The following is a 17,158-nucleotide window of genomic DNA, read 5'->3' on the forward strand; positions in this document are numbered from 1 at the left end:
TATTAAATTTTTTTATATTGAGTTGATTGAACTCCTTTTATATTCTGGTTATTAATTCCTTGTCAGATAGATAGTTTGGAACACCTAATAAATCTCGGGGAGTCCCTTCAGGGTTGACTCATCTGTTCATAATCCCTGTCATCACCAGTGTCTTCACCATCCCCCACCTCTGTTCTGCCACAGGTCTGCACTTTGTGTTGTTGTCCATTCTACTCTGTGATTTGGGTACCACCACCATTTGTTTCTGCTTCTCCTACCATCTCCACATTGGTTTCAGAACCGTAGCAATTCCCCTCATCATTTTAGTACATGTGTTTGCTCGGAATTTTTCCAAACTATGTTACAATGCTTATAAATAGTTTTCTGAGGAGCTAGTAGAAAGGAATAACATTGAGACTAATTTGTAACTGGTTACCAGATGTGACTACTCTCAGATCACAGAGTTACATGCCAATTTCATTAGGTCACCTCAGTGTACCTTTCTGTCTTACTAAAGCCTTCCTCCATGCCTAGCTCACAGCCCACAACCCAATGACAGCATTCAGCTTTCTAAGCACCATTATACATGCCCCTGAGTGTACATAGACACTTTAACCTGATATCTTTGCTCGATGAACCAAGTATTGATTGCTAAGCCACAGTCTAAGGCTCATATTTCGAGTTTTTATTTTTATCCCAAAATCTGCCTCTCTCCAAGTCTGGCCAACCTGGGTATTTTCCACGGTCTCCAAAGGAAATCTGCCCAATTAATAACAGGGATTTTACCCTATGGCCCCAACAGGATAATTACCTTATAATATAATAATCCAATGCCTGTAAAGTAGATAAAGATATAGCTACAACATCAAAGCTATTTTTTTACACCAGAGCTTACAAATTGCAGAGAAAAATAATTCCTTTTAATATTTCTCAGAGTTTAAGTAATTTAGTAGTAAGTAACATTTCACATAGAAAAACAACAGTTCAGTAATGTTGAGTTTCTCTAAGCCTAATCCAGCCACACTTTATTAAAATATCTATTTATAATTATAGTTTCTCCTTATCTTCTCAAAAAACTCATTCATTTGGCTGAATTATTATTAGGTAAAACTGACCTAAAACAAACTGCATGTGTTTAAAGTGTATACTTGGATAATTTTTGACATATGTGTACACCCATAAACCATCATCATAATTAAGATAATTAACATAGCCATTAACCCAAAAAGTCTCCTTATGTTCCTTTGCAGTCTCTTCCTCTTGTCCCTCCCCATTTTCCTTCCTGCCTCCCCAGGCAACCACTATTCTGATTTCTGTCAGTGTAGATTAGCCTATGTTTTCTAAAATCTCATATAAATGAAATCATAGTATATGTACTCTATTTTATCGGAGTTCTTTCACTCAGTGTAATAATTTTGAGATTAACCCATGTTGTTGCATGTTGCAATAGTCCATTACTTTTGTATCGCTGCATAATTATTCCATAATTCAATTATCTATTATCTGTTGACGGGCATATAGGTTGCTTTTAGTTATGTCTATTACAAATAAAGGACTATCAACATTTCAGTAAAAGTATTTGTATAAACATTAGCTTTTCTTTCCTGCTTATAAATATCTATGAACAGAATGGCAAGGTCTTATGCTTTATATATATTAATATTTAATTTTTAAGAAACTGCCAAATATTTCTCTAAAGTGGTTGCATCATTTTACATTTTCACCAGCAATGTATGAGAGTTCCAGTTGCTTATTCTCACCAACACTTGGTATTGTTTGTTTTTCTGTTTTGTTTTTAGTTTTACCAAACTAACATATGTATACTGGTAACTCATTGGAGTTTTAATTTTAATTTTCCTAATTGCCAGTAATGTTGAGCTTTTTTTGTATTCTTAATTGCCATTAATATATTATTATGTAAAGTGTCTACTCAAATCATTTGCCCATTTAAAAAATTTTTTTGGGTTTTGAGAATTATTTACCTGTTTTATTTACAAGTCATTTGTTCCATATATAATTTTCCAACATTTTCTCTCAGACTATGCCTTTTAAAAATTATCTTATCACAGGCTGGATGCAGTGGCTCATGCCTGTAATCCCAGCACTTTGGGAGCCCAAGGTGGGCGGATCACCTGAGGTCAAGAGTTTGAGACCAACCTGACTAACATGGTGAAACCCTGTCTCTACTAAAAATACAAAAATTAGCTAAGCATAGTGGTGGGTGCCTGTAATCCCAGCTACTCAGGAGGCTGAGACAGGAGAATTGCTGGAATCCGGGAGGTGGAGATTGCAGTGAGCTGGGATCATGCCATTGCACTCCTGCATGGGTGACAGAGTGACACTCTGTCTCAAAAAAAAAAAAAATTATAACTGTCTTTTGAAGAACATAAGTTCTTAATGCCAACAAAGTTTAATTATTTTTTAATTAATCATGATATTGGTGTCATATATAGGAAATCTTTGTCTAACCCAAACTTACAAAGATTTTCTTTTATGTTTTTTTTTTTTCTAGTAGTTTTAAAGGCTTAGGTTTTACATTTAGGTTTACAATCCATTTCAAGTTAGTCTCTTTTTATGTAGTGTAAGGTATGGATTATAGTTCATCTTTATTTTTTCCCAAAAATAGATACCCAAATATTGAAAAAGCAATTTGTTAAACAGAGTATTCTTCCTTTAAGGAAATGAATGTGAACCTTTGTTGAAAATCAATTCAATCAATACATGCCAGTCTATTTTTAGACTCTCTCTGTTCTATTGATTTGTCTATATTGATGCCAGTACTACATTGTCTTGATTACCGTAGCTTTATAGGCCTTGAAGTCAGCTAATTTAAATTTTACATCTTCATGTGTTTTTCTTTTTCAAAAGTATTTTGGCTATTTAAGTTCCTTCATATTTTTATATGGATTTTAAAAACAGCTTATCAATTACTATTTATAAATTTGCTGGGATTTTTATAGGGATTATATTTACTCAGGAAAAATTGGTATTTTAACAATATTGAGCTTTCTTATTCATGAACATGGTATATCTTTCCATTTACTTGGGTAATTTTATCTTTTTGGTAAAAGTTAGGGGTAGCTTAATCACTAACTTCTCTTTCCCTCTGGCCTCTAAGCAATTAAAAATAGAAACATTCTCTAAATAGGAAAGAGAACAGACCTTAAACAGAGCTTGATGTGTTTCAAAATGGCATTTTCCAATTATTCACCCCAAATTCAAAACTAGAAAATCACGTGTAAGGGTGATTGGGTCTACAAAGAAGGCTATAAATATGCTTTCCCAGCCACATGCATGATTCTGACTGGCCCCAGAAAGCTAAGAACTACAAGAAAACAGAGACCTTACTAGCTCTCTTCTTTGAGAGTGGCATAGAAAATAAATATTCATAGGTATGCACACTAAAATTGTGAGCTCACTGTGACTGAGGTCAGTTTTAACAAGAGAATAGAGAAGTGGGTAAGAGTGTCTTCTAATACAGTAAGGCCTGGCCTCTGATAAATGTACCCTAATGAAAGTCAAACTCTTACAAAGTTTACCATCAGATAAGTCATCTGTTGGAAAGCAAGGAATTAAATGGAAATATAATTCCTTGCTTTCTACAGGACAATTGGTATCTCTCACACTTGGGTGGGCTTGGTCAAGACTCTCTGTTAGATGTGTAAGATACTTGCACTGAATTTGTAGTGCAGTAATGTAGAGGAGTAGGAAAGAAACAAGAAAAACACAAGTATGGTATGAAGAGATTCTTGGTAGTTATTTAGATATGCATATAAGCACATTAAAATATGAAGAGAGCAAAGCATATTTCTAGCTTCATGGACATTTTTTCATATTTCTTTGTTTTGTGGGCTAAAAAATGACAAAAAGGAGAGGCAGAATTTACTTAAATTTAAAGGCTTCTACTTAATACATTTTTTTTGCTGAGTTATTTTCTGTATAAAGATGGTGAATTTCTCAGAAAAACATGTACCAACCTAGTCTAGAAATGGAGTAGCCTGGAAATGACTCAAGAAAGTATGGCTCCTTCTTCTGGCAATTGCTAGTATGGAATCAATATGCTGAGGACTATTGTGTTCATTGCTATATTCTAAGTGCCAAAAACAGAACTGACACCTAGCAGGCACCCCAATTCTGTCATTAGAAATGCTTTTTATTACTTCTAATTCCCAATTTTCTTTTCCTTCTCCCAATTCTAATGAAGTTGTGTTCTAAATTGCATTATCTACCATTAACTTTTTATACTACCTTTGATTAACTTCAAGTTGTTATGTGTGTACTTCTGCTCCTTTAAGTGCAAAGTGACCTCCCCAAGATGATATTTTTAATTTTACAGAGCATATAAGGAAGTGGTGTGACATGGCTTCTGAGTTTGGACTTTCCAGCTATGGTCTCTACACTACTGATTAGTAGCTGTGAACCTTGGACAAATAACTACCCTGGTATTGTTTTATTGTCAGTAAAATGAAAGTAATAATGACATTTATCTCACAGTCACATTATGATGATTAAATGAGATAATTTATGTAAGGGATTCATAATGCTTCACATATAATCTTCACACATCACAATCAATACACATAATGTTTCACACATAACAATCAATACATTAAAACTTTTTAAAAAACAAACACTCTCATATAAGTTGACATTTTTTAAAACCTGAAAGCACTCAGAGGCAGATCACAGATTAAATATTCTTTAGGAATGCTGGAGGTGAGTATGCAGGTTGAAAGGGTGGAAATAAAGTATTATTTTACTGGCATTAGTTCTTAAAGCAGAATATAGAGGGGTATATGGTCTGTAGACTTTTTGAAAGCAGGCATTATGCATTTCAGTTACAAAACCCCAGTAACTTGCCACAGTGTTTGACACATATAAGACACTTAATAATTGCAGAAATCATTCGTAAATTAATGGGTAGTGGCATAAAAATTCAGGCACCATGCTTCTGCTTCCGGACGAGAGAGCTCTTCTGCCAGCGTATCTCCCCACCCAAGTACAGAAGGTAGGTGAGTCGCTGTCCATGGTTCTGAACTCCCAACAGGATGGAATCTGCTTATCTTTGTCAAACTGCTTCCCCCCCCCCCAAAACAAACAAATCATGCAGCCTACTTTCAAGGCACAGTGACAAACGCCCCCATATGTTTCCAAAACGGGCTTATTTTCACTATCTGGGATTCGTTTAATATTCTGAAATTTCATTCTTTTCCCTGCTGAGCCTGGAAGCTCTCTAAATAAGAATGCTGGATTTGTTTCATCTGGGCCTAGCTTTTTAACGTGTTGACCACCTGGAGTCCTTGGTCTTTGTCTCAGAGAACAGATCTCTCAGCCACATTTCCTTCTTAAAGAGTAGGCAGGTCTGCAGGCGGTTCCCTTTTCGAATCCCTAGAGTTGGTGGGACTCCGAAGCTCTGGCTCCCGCAGCCGCCAAGCCCAGACAGCTGAGAGCTGCTCATCAGCTCTGCGCTCTCTCTTGTTCCTCCCTCTGCCCCCCCGCCACTCAGCAAAAAGACCCGCCAGAATCCTGAGCAGTTGGAGTCCCTTCGAGAATCCTGGGGGCATGGTAATGTAACTCCTTTAGCTCCCACTCCGCACCCTTGGATGCCGCACAGCCTGGGTGCTGGGATCAACACGGGAGAATTCACTAGATTGACTCTGCGGATGAACGGCACCCTTACCTCCCTCTCCTCCTTCTCCACTTATCTACCTTTACGCAGTTATAAGACCGAGGTTTATACTGAAATCGCTTCTAAACATCAAACATTAAAAGTGAAAAAATCCCCGCGGGGTATGTGTGCGTTTGTGTTTGTTGTGTGTGTGTTCATCCGCGCTTGTGCAACATCTCCTAACGTCACAGTTCCCAATCGGGACAAGCGCGCCGAGAAATCCTGGATCTTCCCAAGGATTCCCTCTACGCTGCCCTCCTCTTCTTCAGTAACCCCAAAGAGGTAGGTTTGGGCTTTCGCAAACCACCACTGCAGTGATGGAAGCAAACAAATCTGAGATTTTATCTTTCCCCTTTCGTTCCCAGCCCTCTTAGGCGAACAGCACAGGGTTTTCTTCCAATTCTCCCGCATCCGCACTGCAACTGGGTGCAAGTCTTTCCCCGGCTGTAGACAGCCCGCCTCCCCACAAGACCTTCCGTGGACCGGCTGCCTCTGGCCTCGGCCAGGGTGCGCGGGTGGTGCTCGCGCCGCCCCTACCTTCCCCTGGGGCCCTGGAGAGCCGCGCGCTGGGTGTGTGTGTGTGCACGCGCGCGCGGGTTTGATGGGGAAATCTCCTTCAGTGGAAGCTGCTGAGTGTCTTTGGCGGAAAGTATCCTGAAGCCCAGCAAAGGCCTCCAAAGCACTAGAGCTTCCCTAAAGAAAAAGAGAATAAAAGAAAGAGAAGAGGGGAAGCCCGTTCCCCTAAAGCCCGGGCTTCCAATAGTCCCAGATCCTCCTGGAGTCGGGCAAAGACGCAGTTGGCAGCAGCCGCTGCTGGCACCCAGACTCGGAAAGGCGGTATTCCCCCGTTTCGGGAGGAGGGAGGCAGGGACTCTCAGGCAACAGTTGCACCTGGTCTAGGAAGCTGCGGAGAAAAGAACTCTGGGGTAAGTAGTGTTCGGGCACTGGAGCGGGAAGGGGGAAGGGGCGGGGTGGGGGGGGGCATGAAAGGGACCAAATGGAGAGGGCAGGGAATGAATCATGAAAAAAAAAAAAAAAACTCCAATATTTCGCAGCGGAGGGAGAGCACAGCACAGCACTCGCAGGATGAGTACCGCCTGGGTCTCCCGCGCCGAACCCGCAAGCACGAAGTTCTTTTTAAGAAGAAAAACTCGAAAATCCGGGGGGGTAACAGAGGCAGCCAGGGCGGGGCGGAGTGCGGAGGCGGCTGCCAGGGACTGGGGCCGAGGCGGCGGCCGAGGTGGCCTGAAGCTGACACCCAGCCGCCGCCTCCTCCTCCTCCTCCTTTCCGACGCGCACAGCCTCACCTCCCCGCCTGGGCCTCCTGCCTCCGCCCCCGGATGCCGGGCTGCGGGACTGACGCCGGGACTCCCGGCGGCGGCGAGGACGCTCACCTGGCCGAGCCCCCTTCTCCTCCTCCTCCTCCTCCCGCCCCCACCTGCCCTCCTTCTCTGGTAGTCGGGAAGCGTCGGGATCCGTAGGCGAGGAAATAACGACCCCTGCAGTTGCATTGCGGAAAATCTCGGCAGCGGCGCTCGTTGCGGGCGATGGAAGCCAGGCAACTGGGGGTTCGGGGGAGTCCAGGAAAATAGCAGAGGAGCGGGCAGGGCGCGCGCGACCTGGAGAGTCCGTGGGCCCCCACCGCGCCCCCGTCCCCGGGGCCCAGCCCTTCCACTCGGCGCCCTGGACGCACGGCCGGAACCCGGCTGAGAGGCGGCCGGCTACGCGCGGACTTGGGGAGCAGGGAGGGTAGGCGGAGGCAGCCGGCGGCTGGCGGTTTTGGGCAATAATTCCTGCCTCTCTTTCTCTGTGTGTCTGCTGTGTCTGCTCCTTCCCCGCCCGCCGGCAGCAGGAGAAGAACGGCCCCGGAGAGCAGCAGCCACCCTCCGACCATGCCCCGGTGAGGGGGGCGGACTTCGAGTGCAACTTGCCGCGGAGTGCCGGGGCTTAGCCAGCCAGCTACGCGCTCCCGGGAGCCCGGAATTGCACGGCGCTGCCCGGCGGGGGGCTATCGTCTATGTCTTCTTGGGGCGCCAGGCGAATCGGGGTCTCGCTTTTGCTAGAAGAGCCCAGTGCTGGTGCCTTCAGGTGGCTGCCGCCGCCGCTGCTAGTTCGGTTGCCGCTGGTGCGAAGAGAAGAGACACGCGAGCGGGGAGACCTCCGAGGCGGCGAGACATCGGACATGTGTCAGCACATCTGGGGCGCACATCCGTCCAGCCCGAGGGGAGATTTGCCGGAACAATTTAAACTGCGATATTGATCTTGGGGGTGACTGTCCCTGGCCGGCTGTCGGGTGGGAGTGTGCACTCGCTCGGAAGTGTGTGCGCGTGTGTATGTGTGTGTGCCGTGTCGGGCTCCCCCCTGGCCCCCCTGTTTTCCCGTCGAGTGATGCACTTGGAATGAGAATCAGAGAATGGAAATAGTCTGGGAGGTGCTTTTTCTTCTTCAAGCCAATTTCATCGTCTGCATATCAGGTATGGGACGCGCGGAACGCACTGGCGGATTGGGGTTCTGTTGTGATGTTTGGGGTGTATGGGGTTTTATTGTATGTAGCCGCGGGAGAAGCGGGTGGTGAGACCCTTTCAGTTCTGCGGGTTTGCCGCCTTCATAATCAAAAACCTTCTCAGCCCAAGGGTGTGTGTGTGGGGGGGGGGGGGGGGGGGGCGGTTAGGATCTGTGTGCAGTCCTGGAAGGGTGAAAGAAAAAGTGGTGGGGGATTGGAAAGAAGAGGCAGATGGGTGTTGATTTTCAACTGTTTTCCTGGCTGAGAACTCTGGCGCCGAAATCTGAGCCTTGGCAACCACCACCCCCATCCCCTGGCTTTCAAAGTTCCCAAACTTGGTGGTTCCTGGCTGGCTAAATGAACGCAGGGCCCTGCCCCGGTATAAAAACACTTTCAAGAGACTGCGGGGTGGGGGGGGGGGGGATGCGGGACTGGAGAGTATTCAGCAGGAATCAGAGAGATGTCCTCCATGCCTTCCTCAAACACATAGGGACTGATTGCGATGCTTTGAAACCTGCTGGTACACCCCCCTGTACTCCCCAATTTTCTTTTTAAAGCACCACAGTGTCACAAATACCACTTTGCATCATGGTGTTTCTTAATTCCCAGTAGCAAGGATGCTGGCTCAGACCTCTCAGTTTACTTGTGCCTGTCTGTGCTTTTAAAAGCAAATGGGAATTCAGGGTGTTGAGGTGAAGAGGTAGGGCTTGTGCACACCTGTGCCTGAGTGTGATAGGACAGGTTCGGGTTTTTGAGCAGTGTCTTTGTCGGTGCAGGGAATTGGGGATGGGAGGAAGCTGGGAGGGAAAGGGGAAAGCCCCTGGACCATCAGTATTGCCCAGTTCAGTGGCTCCTCCCATTGAAGGCACCCACCCCATTTCCCTTCACACCTGCTGCTTAAACACCCAAGGAAAAGCCCATTTGTAGTGCTCCCTTCTGCCTGCATTCCTTCTGCAGAACTGGGGACTTGGCCAACTTCCCATGAAGTCATCAGAAGAGGAGAGCAGGATATTGCCCCTTTGAGCAGCCACATTTAAGCAGCGTTGGGGTGGAGAGACATGTTTCCTGCCTCTTCAGCCCTGTCAGTCCCCTCCCCTCAAGCCAGACCTGATTCTGGACAGGAGAAAAAAACCCTAGATCTGCCTTCACCCTGGACCCTGTTCCAAATTCCACGCTACATTTCCAATTTTCTCCTCATAGAGAAGGAGTGGGAATCTGTTAACCAAAATCATTCTGTGTGGGGCTTGGCTACCATATTAAGAAATTTGTCTCTGTGGTACATCAGTGAAATGTGTTGTGAACCTGAGAGACAAGAAAATGTGTCCTGGGGTCACCCCAACTCCTCTACTGGGACTTCCATTATTTCATTCTGTATCTAGAAGTAAAAATTCTCAAGTGATTTGTAAAGGTTTATATCAGTCATATGTCCAGAATGAACTGGGTGGCATCTCACAAGGCCATATTTTACATCTTTCTCTTCTACATGTCTACTTCAAACTCTCCCTCTTATTCCAGAGTATTTGACTAGTTATAAAATAGCCTTTCCTTACTTCTCCCCAGTATCACGAATAATTTTCAAATCACACAAGCCATCTGAGTACCTTTAAGATTTATAGAGGGTTAACATTGATTAAGGCTCTGGATTGCCTCCAGCATCCTCTTTGTCCCCAGCCCTTACTCTGAATTTGGCCAGGCAATCACTGAAGGGAACAGGCTGAGAAAGGGTCTAATCTTGACCTCCAAAAGAGGCATTAGTGGGATACCTGTCACAGCTATATTTTATTTGGTGTATCAGCAACTAAATTATTCAAATGGAAGCATTAGGAGGGGGGTTGTTTCCAACCCAGGTGGAGTGCTATGGAGTACATGGCCTTTCACATTTATTTACTAAATAATCATTATTGCTATGTAATGAGAGGATGAAAGTGTAAACAAAATTGCTAGCTATTAGCTAAACACAGAAAACTAGGTTAGCATTCCAAATGCCTAGTTAGAATCTGCACTAATTTGTACTTTATGAAGACATTTAGGCAGAGATGCAACATTATATACTCTTTATTTTACAAATCCATAAACAAATTTAAAAGGCCATTCCTTCTTCCTGGCCAGGGTGGCCTCCTCCTCCTGTAAGCAGAGCCACTCACTCAATAATACTCATGTATGTGAGAATTATGATTAGTAATATGATTATGGCTCACAATTGTTACAGTTTGAGAGACTCAGACTCCATTCTTTTTCCATCTGACAGCCTTAGGATGTATAGGAAATGCAATACACTAAGGTTGAATAATTGTGGCTTTGGGAGAGTTTAGTGGGTCTTTCATTTCTGTTCCCATGATTTGCAGTTTTAATTTAGTTATGACTGAGCTCTAGTGAAAGGAACATAATCCTGTGATCATAGACTCTACTAAATCTTAAATTACAAAAATAAATAAATAAAAGCAAAGCACCTCTTTACCATCTTGGAATGAATTTTCCTGACCAGTAAATGGGTGCTAATCCTTACAGCTTTACCAGACATTGATACTTAAAACATTGATAGAGTTGGCTTCATTACTGAGAAATACCAGGCTGGAAAAGACTAGTAAAAGTCTACAGTCTAAACACTTTGCAGAAGGAAAATGTTGGTAGTAGCTTTGTCGTATAGAAGATATATTGACTGAATTTCTTTTGGTGGCATTTGCTTTCAGAAACACACTGGTGCTTTTTAGCTTAATGTTTTGTTAACAAAAGGTTCCAACACTTCCTCTAACCCAAATTTCTCCTTGGGCCTGTTTGGGTATATTGCTTAAAGTACAGACACCTGGGCTTGGCATATTTGATGGTTCTGCACTAATAATTTGGTTGTAATGAAACTGTTGGAAAATGGGACTGTTTGGCCAGGCTTAGCTGGATGCTGGGTCAGTAGCATATATGTCTTTTATTTGAGAAATCACATCAGTTTTGGTTACTTAATGCAACACAGCTAGACTAAAGGGAGAATTATATGATTTGGGAGTTCTTCTGGCTTTCCGTTAAATTCAGATCTTACTTTGCTGAAAATGTAAGGCATCCAGGATCTGTGAAGAGACCAGAGAAAGAAAGAGAGAGAGGGAGAGAGAACCAGAATGATTTTTCTGTGTACTGCAAGAGCACCATTCCCTTCCTACCAAAGCAGCTCAGATCAGCAAGAATGCATGCTTAGCAGTATGAGGAGAGAATTTCCTGGTCAAACCAGAGCTCCCTGATTTAATTTATACAATGGATCCTACTTCCTCCTTATGTAACTTTACTTCTTTGCCCATTTATTCAAAATAATAACATCAAGAATTGTTTGAATTAAGTGCCATTTTCATACATTTTACATATATTGCACATATTTAACTCATCTACTCTTAGAATTTGTGGGACAATTTTATAGATATAGCAATCAAAGCCCACAGAGCTTCAGCCTAGAGGTTTTACATCCATGTCTAGCTGAATCAAAATTCAGTATATCATTTATGTTTTGGTACAAGATTCTTTTCAAATATTTTTATTTAATATTTTTTATTTTGATGTCTCTGAAAGCACAAATTGGGTTAAATGAATATAAGTTTTAAAAAATTTGGAAGTTAAATTTAAGATGATTACAGTTCAGAATTAAGGTAGCATTTGAGTTGTACATTACTCTGTCAGTCAAATAGATGAGACTATTACCCAAATGCCTCTAGCATCTTAGTATCAGCAATCTCTACAAACAAGAAACATTTACTACATTATTATCCTAATTGTAACATTAAAATGGCTTAACTTCAGTTTCCTTACATGTAGAAAAGCTATAATAATCCACATCCCACATGTTTGTTATATCAGCTAAATGAGATATTGTGTCTAGTGATTTTCACATAGCACAGTTTCTGCCATATCATAGTAAGCATGCAATAGTATCATTATTTCCTACAAATCTGACATTGTATAGGTTTGGTTCATGGTGGAGTAAGCTTTTGCCTTTTTCCATGTCAACTTGTTTAAAAGCAAAAAGAAAACCATGATCAGCAAGCACATCTATAACACTGAGCACAAATCCTATTTTCCAGGAAGCCTTGACTAAACAATTTTGAAAGGTCTCTTCATTTTCCTCCTCATATGAATGAGACTGGTACCATTAAGCTTTGGTGCACAGTCATGAGCATAACCCACTTTATTCTTGTGAGCCCAATATGGAGTTGAGGCTTAGAAAGTTTAATAAACTACCTGGAAATCATATAATACATATTACTCAGGGGAATCAATAGAACTTTTCTTTCTATTGTATATTTTAATGCAGTATAGACCCAACTTTAAAGTGCTTCAAAATGGCAAACTACATATGCTTTTAATATGGCTTGAAATAGAATGTCTCATCAAATAAAAAGCCCCACTTTTACAAAGACTACTTATCTGATTATCTCATTTGCAATATGGTTTCTTTAAATCCAGTTTCCCATGTGATGTCATATATCCCAGACGGATAACCACCATCATAAATGAAACTCTCCAGATAGTAAGTCAAGAAAGTCTTTTGGAGTTTTATAAAATCCCAAGGGAAAAGTAAATGTCAGTGTGGACAGGCAGTCCCTTGGCTGGGGAGAGGAGTTTGATTACCAGCCTAAGTCAGTAACTAACATCTCAATTTATCACCTTAATTAAACATTACACACTTGGGCCTAGGGGTTAGGTCAAAAAGAGATCCAGGAATCATAAATGTGTATGGTTGCAAGCCATTATAGAAAGAGTATGGAAACTTATCTTTTTTTTTCTCTCTCAAAAAATTTAATCTTTCAGAAGAGACAAATACATAAATCAACAGAATGACAGGTAGAATGAGATAAATTCCATGAAATAAGTTGGCCAAAGTACATTGGAAACACAGAAGAAACATAGAAATATAGAATTCAGGGTGGAGCCGGACGTGGTGGCTCACACCTGTAATCCCAGCACTTTGCGAGGCTGAGACAGGCAGATCACCTGAGGTCAGGAGTTCGAGACCAGCCTGGCTAACATGGTGAAACCCTGTCTCTACTAAAAATACAAAAACTTAGCTGGGCATAGTGGCGGACACCTGTAATCCCAGCTACTCAGGAATCTGAGGCAGGAGAATCTCTTGAACCGGGGAGGCAGAGGTTGCAGTGAGCCAAGATCGCACCACTGCACTGCAGCCCTGGTGACAGAGTAAGACTCAGTCTTAAAAACAAAAACAAAAACAAACAAAGAATTCAAGGTGGAAAGTCTTCAAAAGTCTTCCGTCCAAATCTCCAAACGTTCCCACAATCCCCTCTACCATGCCATCAAATGACCACATATCACAGCTTATGTCTGAATAGCTTCCATGACAGAACTCATTATCTCCAAGCCTCCTGCTTCTTAGCTGTTTCTCTCCTATCAATTCATGCAAGTGAGATCCCACGTCTAATCATTGAGGCAATCCACTGTCCTTTCCTATGCTCCACTGGGCACACCTGTCAGTAATCTATTACATGCTAATATGCAGGAATACTTCCTCTCTATATGTCTAGAGTTCTATATAAGTAGTTTCAAAACATTTACAAAAACAGAATTTCAGCCTGGCCATCATGGCCAAACCCTGCCTCGACCAAAACAATACAAAAATTAGCCAGGCATGGTGGTGTGTGCCTGTCATCCCAACTACTCAGGAGGCTGAGGTGGGAGAATTGCCTAAACCCAGGAGGCGGAGGCTGTAGTGAGCCAAGATCGTACCACTACACTCCAGCCTGGGCGACAGAGTGAGACCCTGTCTCAAAACAACAACAACAACAAAACCCAGAATTTAAATGATAAGATCAAGATGAAATATATAATACTCATGAAATGATCTCAAATTTTATTTTGTTAATATCCACCCCCTTTGTCCTCATTATAATTATACTATTATTAATAATGTTCTAAATGCTTAATCATGATGGCCTCATATTATAATGGACTAATATCTGAAGACATGATATTCCCTGCCAGCTTGATTTTTTGTTAACAATAACAGATGTAACTCATAGTTCAGTCTTCCTGTTCACTTCAACTGTGTTTGGCCAACTTCTAAGGAGATTTGAATTTATCTCATATGTGGCTGAGAAAGAGCTAATTCTCAGTGCTGGAGAAGTGCCGGCTCTGCCTTTTCCTTTTTTTATATAATTATTTTTTTAATTGCATTTTAGGTTTTAGGGTACATAGGAAGAACATGTAAGATTGTTACACAGGTACACACATGACAGCATGACAGTGTGATTTGCTACCTTCCTCCTTATCACCTATATCTGTCATTTCTCCCCATGCTATCTCTCCCCAACTCCCCACCCCCCACTGTCCCTCCCCTATTTCCCCCTGACAGACCCCAGTGTGTGATGCTCCCCTCCCTGTGTCCATGTGTTCTCATTGTTTGACACCCACCTATGAGTGAGAACATGCAGTGTTTGATTTTCTGTTCTTGTGTCAGTTTGCTGAGAATGATAGTTTCTAGGTTCATCCATGTCCCTACAAAGGACATGAGCTCATCGTTTTTTATGGCTGCATAGTATTCCATGGTGTATATGTGCCACATTTTCCCTGTCCAGTCTGTCATCGATGGGCATTTGGGTTGGTTCCAGGTCTTTGCTATTGTAAACAGTGCTACAATGAACATTCGTGTGCATGTGGACTTATAGTAGAATGATTTATAATCCTTTGGATATATACACAGTAATGGGATTGCTGGGTTAAATAGAATTTCTATTGCTAGGTCCTTGAGGAATCACCACACTGTATTCCACAATGGTCGAACTAATTTACACTCCCACCAGCAGTGTAAAAGTGTTCCTATTTCTCCACATCCTCTCCAGCATCTGTCATCTCCAGATTTTTTAATGATCGCTATTCTAACTGGCATGAGATGGCATCTCAATGTAGTTTTGATTTGCATTTCTCTAATGACCAGTGATGATGAGCATTTTTTCATATGTTTTTGGCCTCATGTATGTCTTTCAATATGACTCTACCTCTGTTACCTTTATAACTTTGGCCAGTTTTCTTGACCTCTTGGAATCTCAGTCCTCATCAGTAAAATAAAAATTATATTTCCTTTGCCTATTTCAAAGCATTGCTGAGGGAAACATCAGAGAGTGATTCGAAACATGTTTTGCACTATGCAAGTGTAAAGTATCTGTGTCATTACTGTATTATGGAATGATTCATACTTTAGATATAGTTATAGAAGCAAAGTTGAGATACATAGTTTAGAATGACATAAAGCAATATGACTAATGTTTGTTCAGATATTATTATAAATGCAGAGTTATAATGCTAAAATGCATTGTGATATAAAGGAATAAGAATAATGTCTAATTGTTTGATAATTGGTCTAAATTGTATAGAAGGTAGAAGTCTAGACATGAAAGAAAAGATGTATATTAAATTGCTTTTGGAGGTTTGGATGAAAGAGAGAGGGGATTTCATCATAAAAAAGGAGGAATAGAGAAAGAAGATGTACACTAAAGAATGTTCCAAATGAAACAAAAGATTCACTTTGAGAGATGCTGGAAAGTTGGGATGAGCCCACTTAGGGAGCAGTTGAATTGAGAGAATATGAAGTATCCTAATATAGTCATTTGCTTTGTGACTTGCTTTTTTATTACGGATCTTTGCATCGATTCAATGGATTCTTGGTTAGACTTTGTTTGAAATTCTAACATTTCTTTGGATTTTAAATTTCTGTTGCATGTCTACAACCACTGCTGTGCTTTACATAGTTTATACCCTGTTTGAGATCATAGACAGTTGAGTTGAAATTTTTTCTTGTGGAGGAGTCTACTGGAGGGGACTGGAGGTAAGTCTCAATTTTCTTATCTGTAAAACAGGGATAATATTTACCCCTCAAAGTTGTTGTTTCTACAGGGTAATTATAAGGACAACAAAATACCATTTGGAAAATGGCTATTGTGGCATCTGGAATACAGTAACCACTGGCCAATTCATACATATCATATGAGAGTAAGCATGGGCTTTGGAGCCCAGATAGGCAGATGTGTGAATTCTAACTTTGAGAGTCACTCTTGTGTGTCTTGAATAAGTCATTTAAGTTCTTTGCACCTTAACTCCTCAGCTGTAAAAGGAAAGATATAGAAAATGTATATAAGAATCTGCCATACTACCTGAATATATTAATAATTCAGTAAATTGAAGTTGCTGCCATAAAATTATTATAATCATCATTGATATTAATAATAATACTTGTTGACGCTTTCAACCTGTTTTTTTTTTTTTTTTTTTTGAGACGAAGTTTCACTGTTGTTACCCAGACTGGAGTGCAATGGCATGATCTCAGCTCACTGCAACCTCCGCCTTCTGGGTTCAAGCAATTCTCCTGCTTCAGCCACCCGAGTAGCTGGGACTACAGGCATGCACCACCATGCCCAGCTAATTTTTGTATTTTTAGTAGAGACGGGGTTTCACCTTGTTGACCAGTATGGTCTCGATCTCTTGACCTTGTGATCCACCTGCCTCAGCCTCCCAAAGTGCTGGGATTATAGGCGTGAGCCACCGCACCCGGCCTCAACCTGTTTTTATAAATGTCAATCAATTATTTAATCATTTATGCTATATTCAACAAAAAATTATTGACAGCAAACTGTATGCCAGGCACTGGAATCAGAAAAATGAACAATGCTTGGTCCTTAGTATTTAACAATAGAGTACAGGTTGTATAATGGAAGTGTATGTATAAAGTACAATTGGAGTATAAAGAAAGAGCAATTAATTCTGTTGGTAGGAACAAGTGGGGAAGGGAAAAGATTTACAGAAAATTTTTGAACTAGAACTAGAAGAATACATGAGATTTGGAAAAACAGGGAGAAGGAAGACATATCATGTGGCAAGAATAGTATGTTCATAGGCAATATGGCATTTAAAAGACAAAATATCAATGTATGGTGGACTGGGCATGTGGAGGGGATGGATTGGAATAAATGACTGGATATGGGGGTTACAAAAATAACCTGAGGTCAATGTGAAAGGGATTGTAA

General features: G+C 41.6%; 1 protein-coding gene across 8 annotated transcripts in view; it reads left to right on the forward strand.

The window, feature by feature from the left end:
• Nucleotides 1-5,847: 5,847 nt before the first annotated feature.
• The window catches only part of CA10 (carbonic anhydrase 10), a 543,877-nt gene continuing 532,566 nt past the window's right edge, over nt 5,848-17,158 (forward strand). For 2 of the 8 annotated variants that reach the window (XM_078374145.1, XM_078374141.1), the window contains exons 1-2: nt 5,848-6,573; nt 7,497-8,121. Coding sequence is in view for 4 of the 8 variants with exons in the window: in XM_078374141.1 (XP_078230267.1) it covers nt 8,061-8,121 (61 nt within the window). In the remaining 4 variants the exon portion in view is untranslated. Of the gene's footprint in view, nt 6,574-7,100; nt 8,122-17,158 lie in introns of those variants that run through there. The other 6 variants (XM_078374144.1, XM_078374140.1, XM_078374146.1 and 3 more) reach the window with 4 other exon arrangements.

This window comes from Callithrix jacchus, chromosome 5, assembly GCF_049354715.1.
Source record: "Callithrix jacchus isolate 240 chromosome 5, calJac240_pri, whole genome shotgun sequence".
NCBI lineage: Eukaryota > Metazoa > Chordata > Mammalia > Primates > Cebidae > Callithrix > Callithrix jacchus.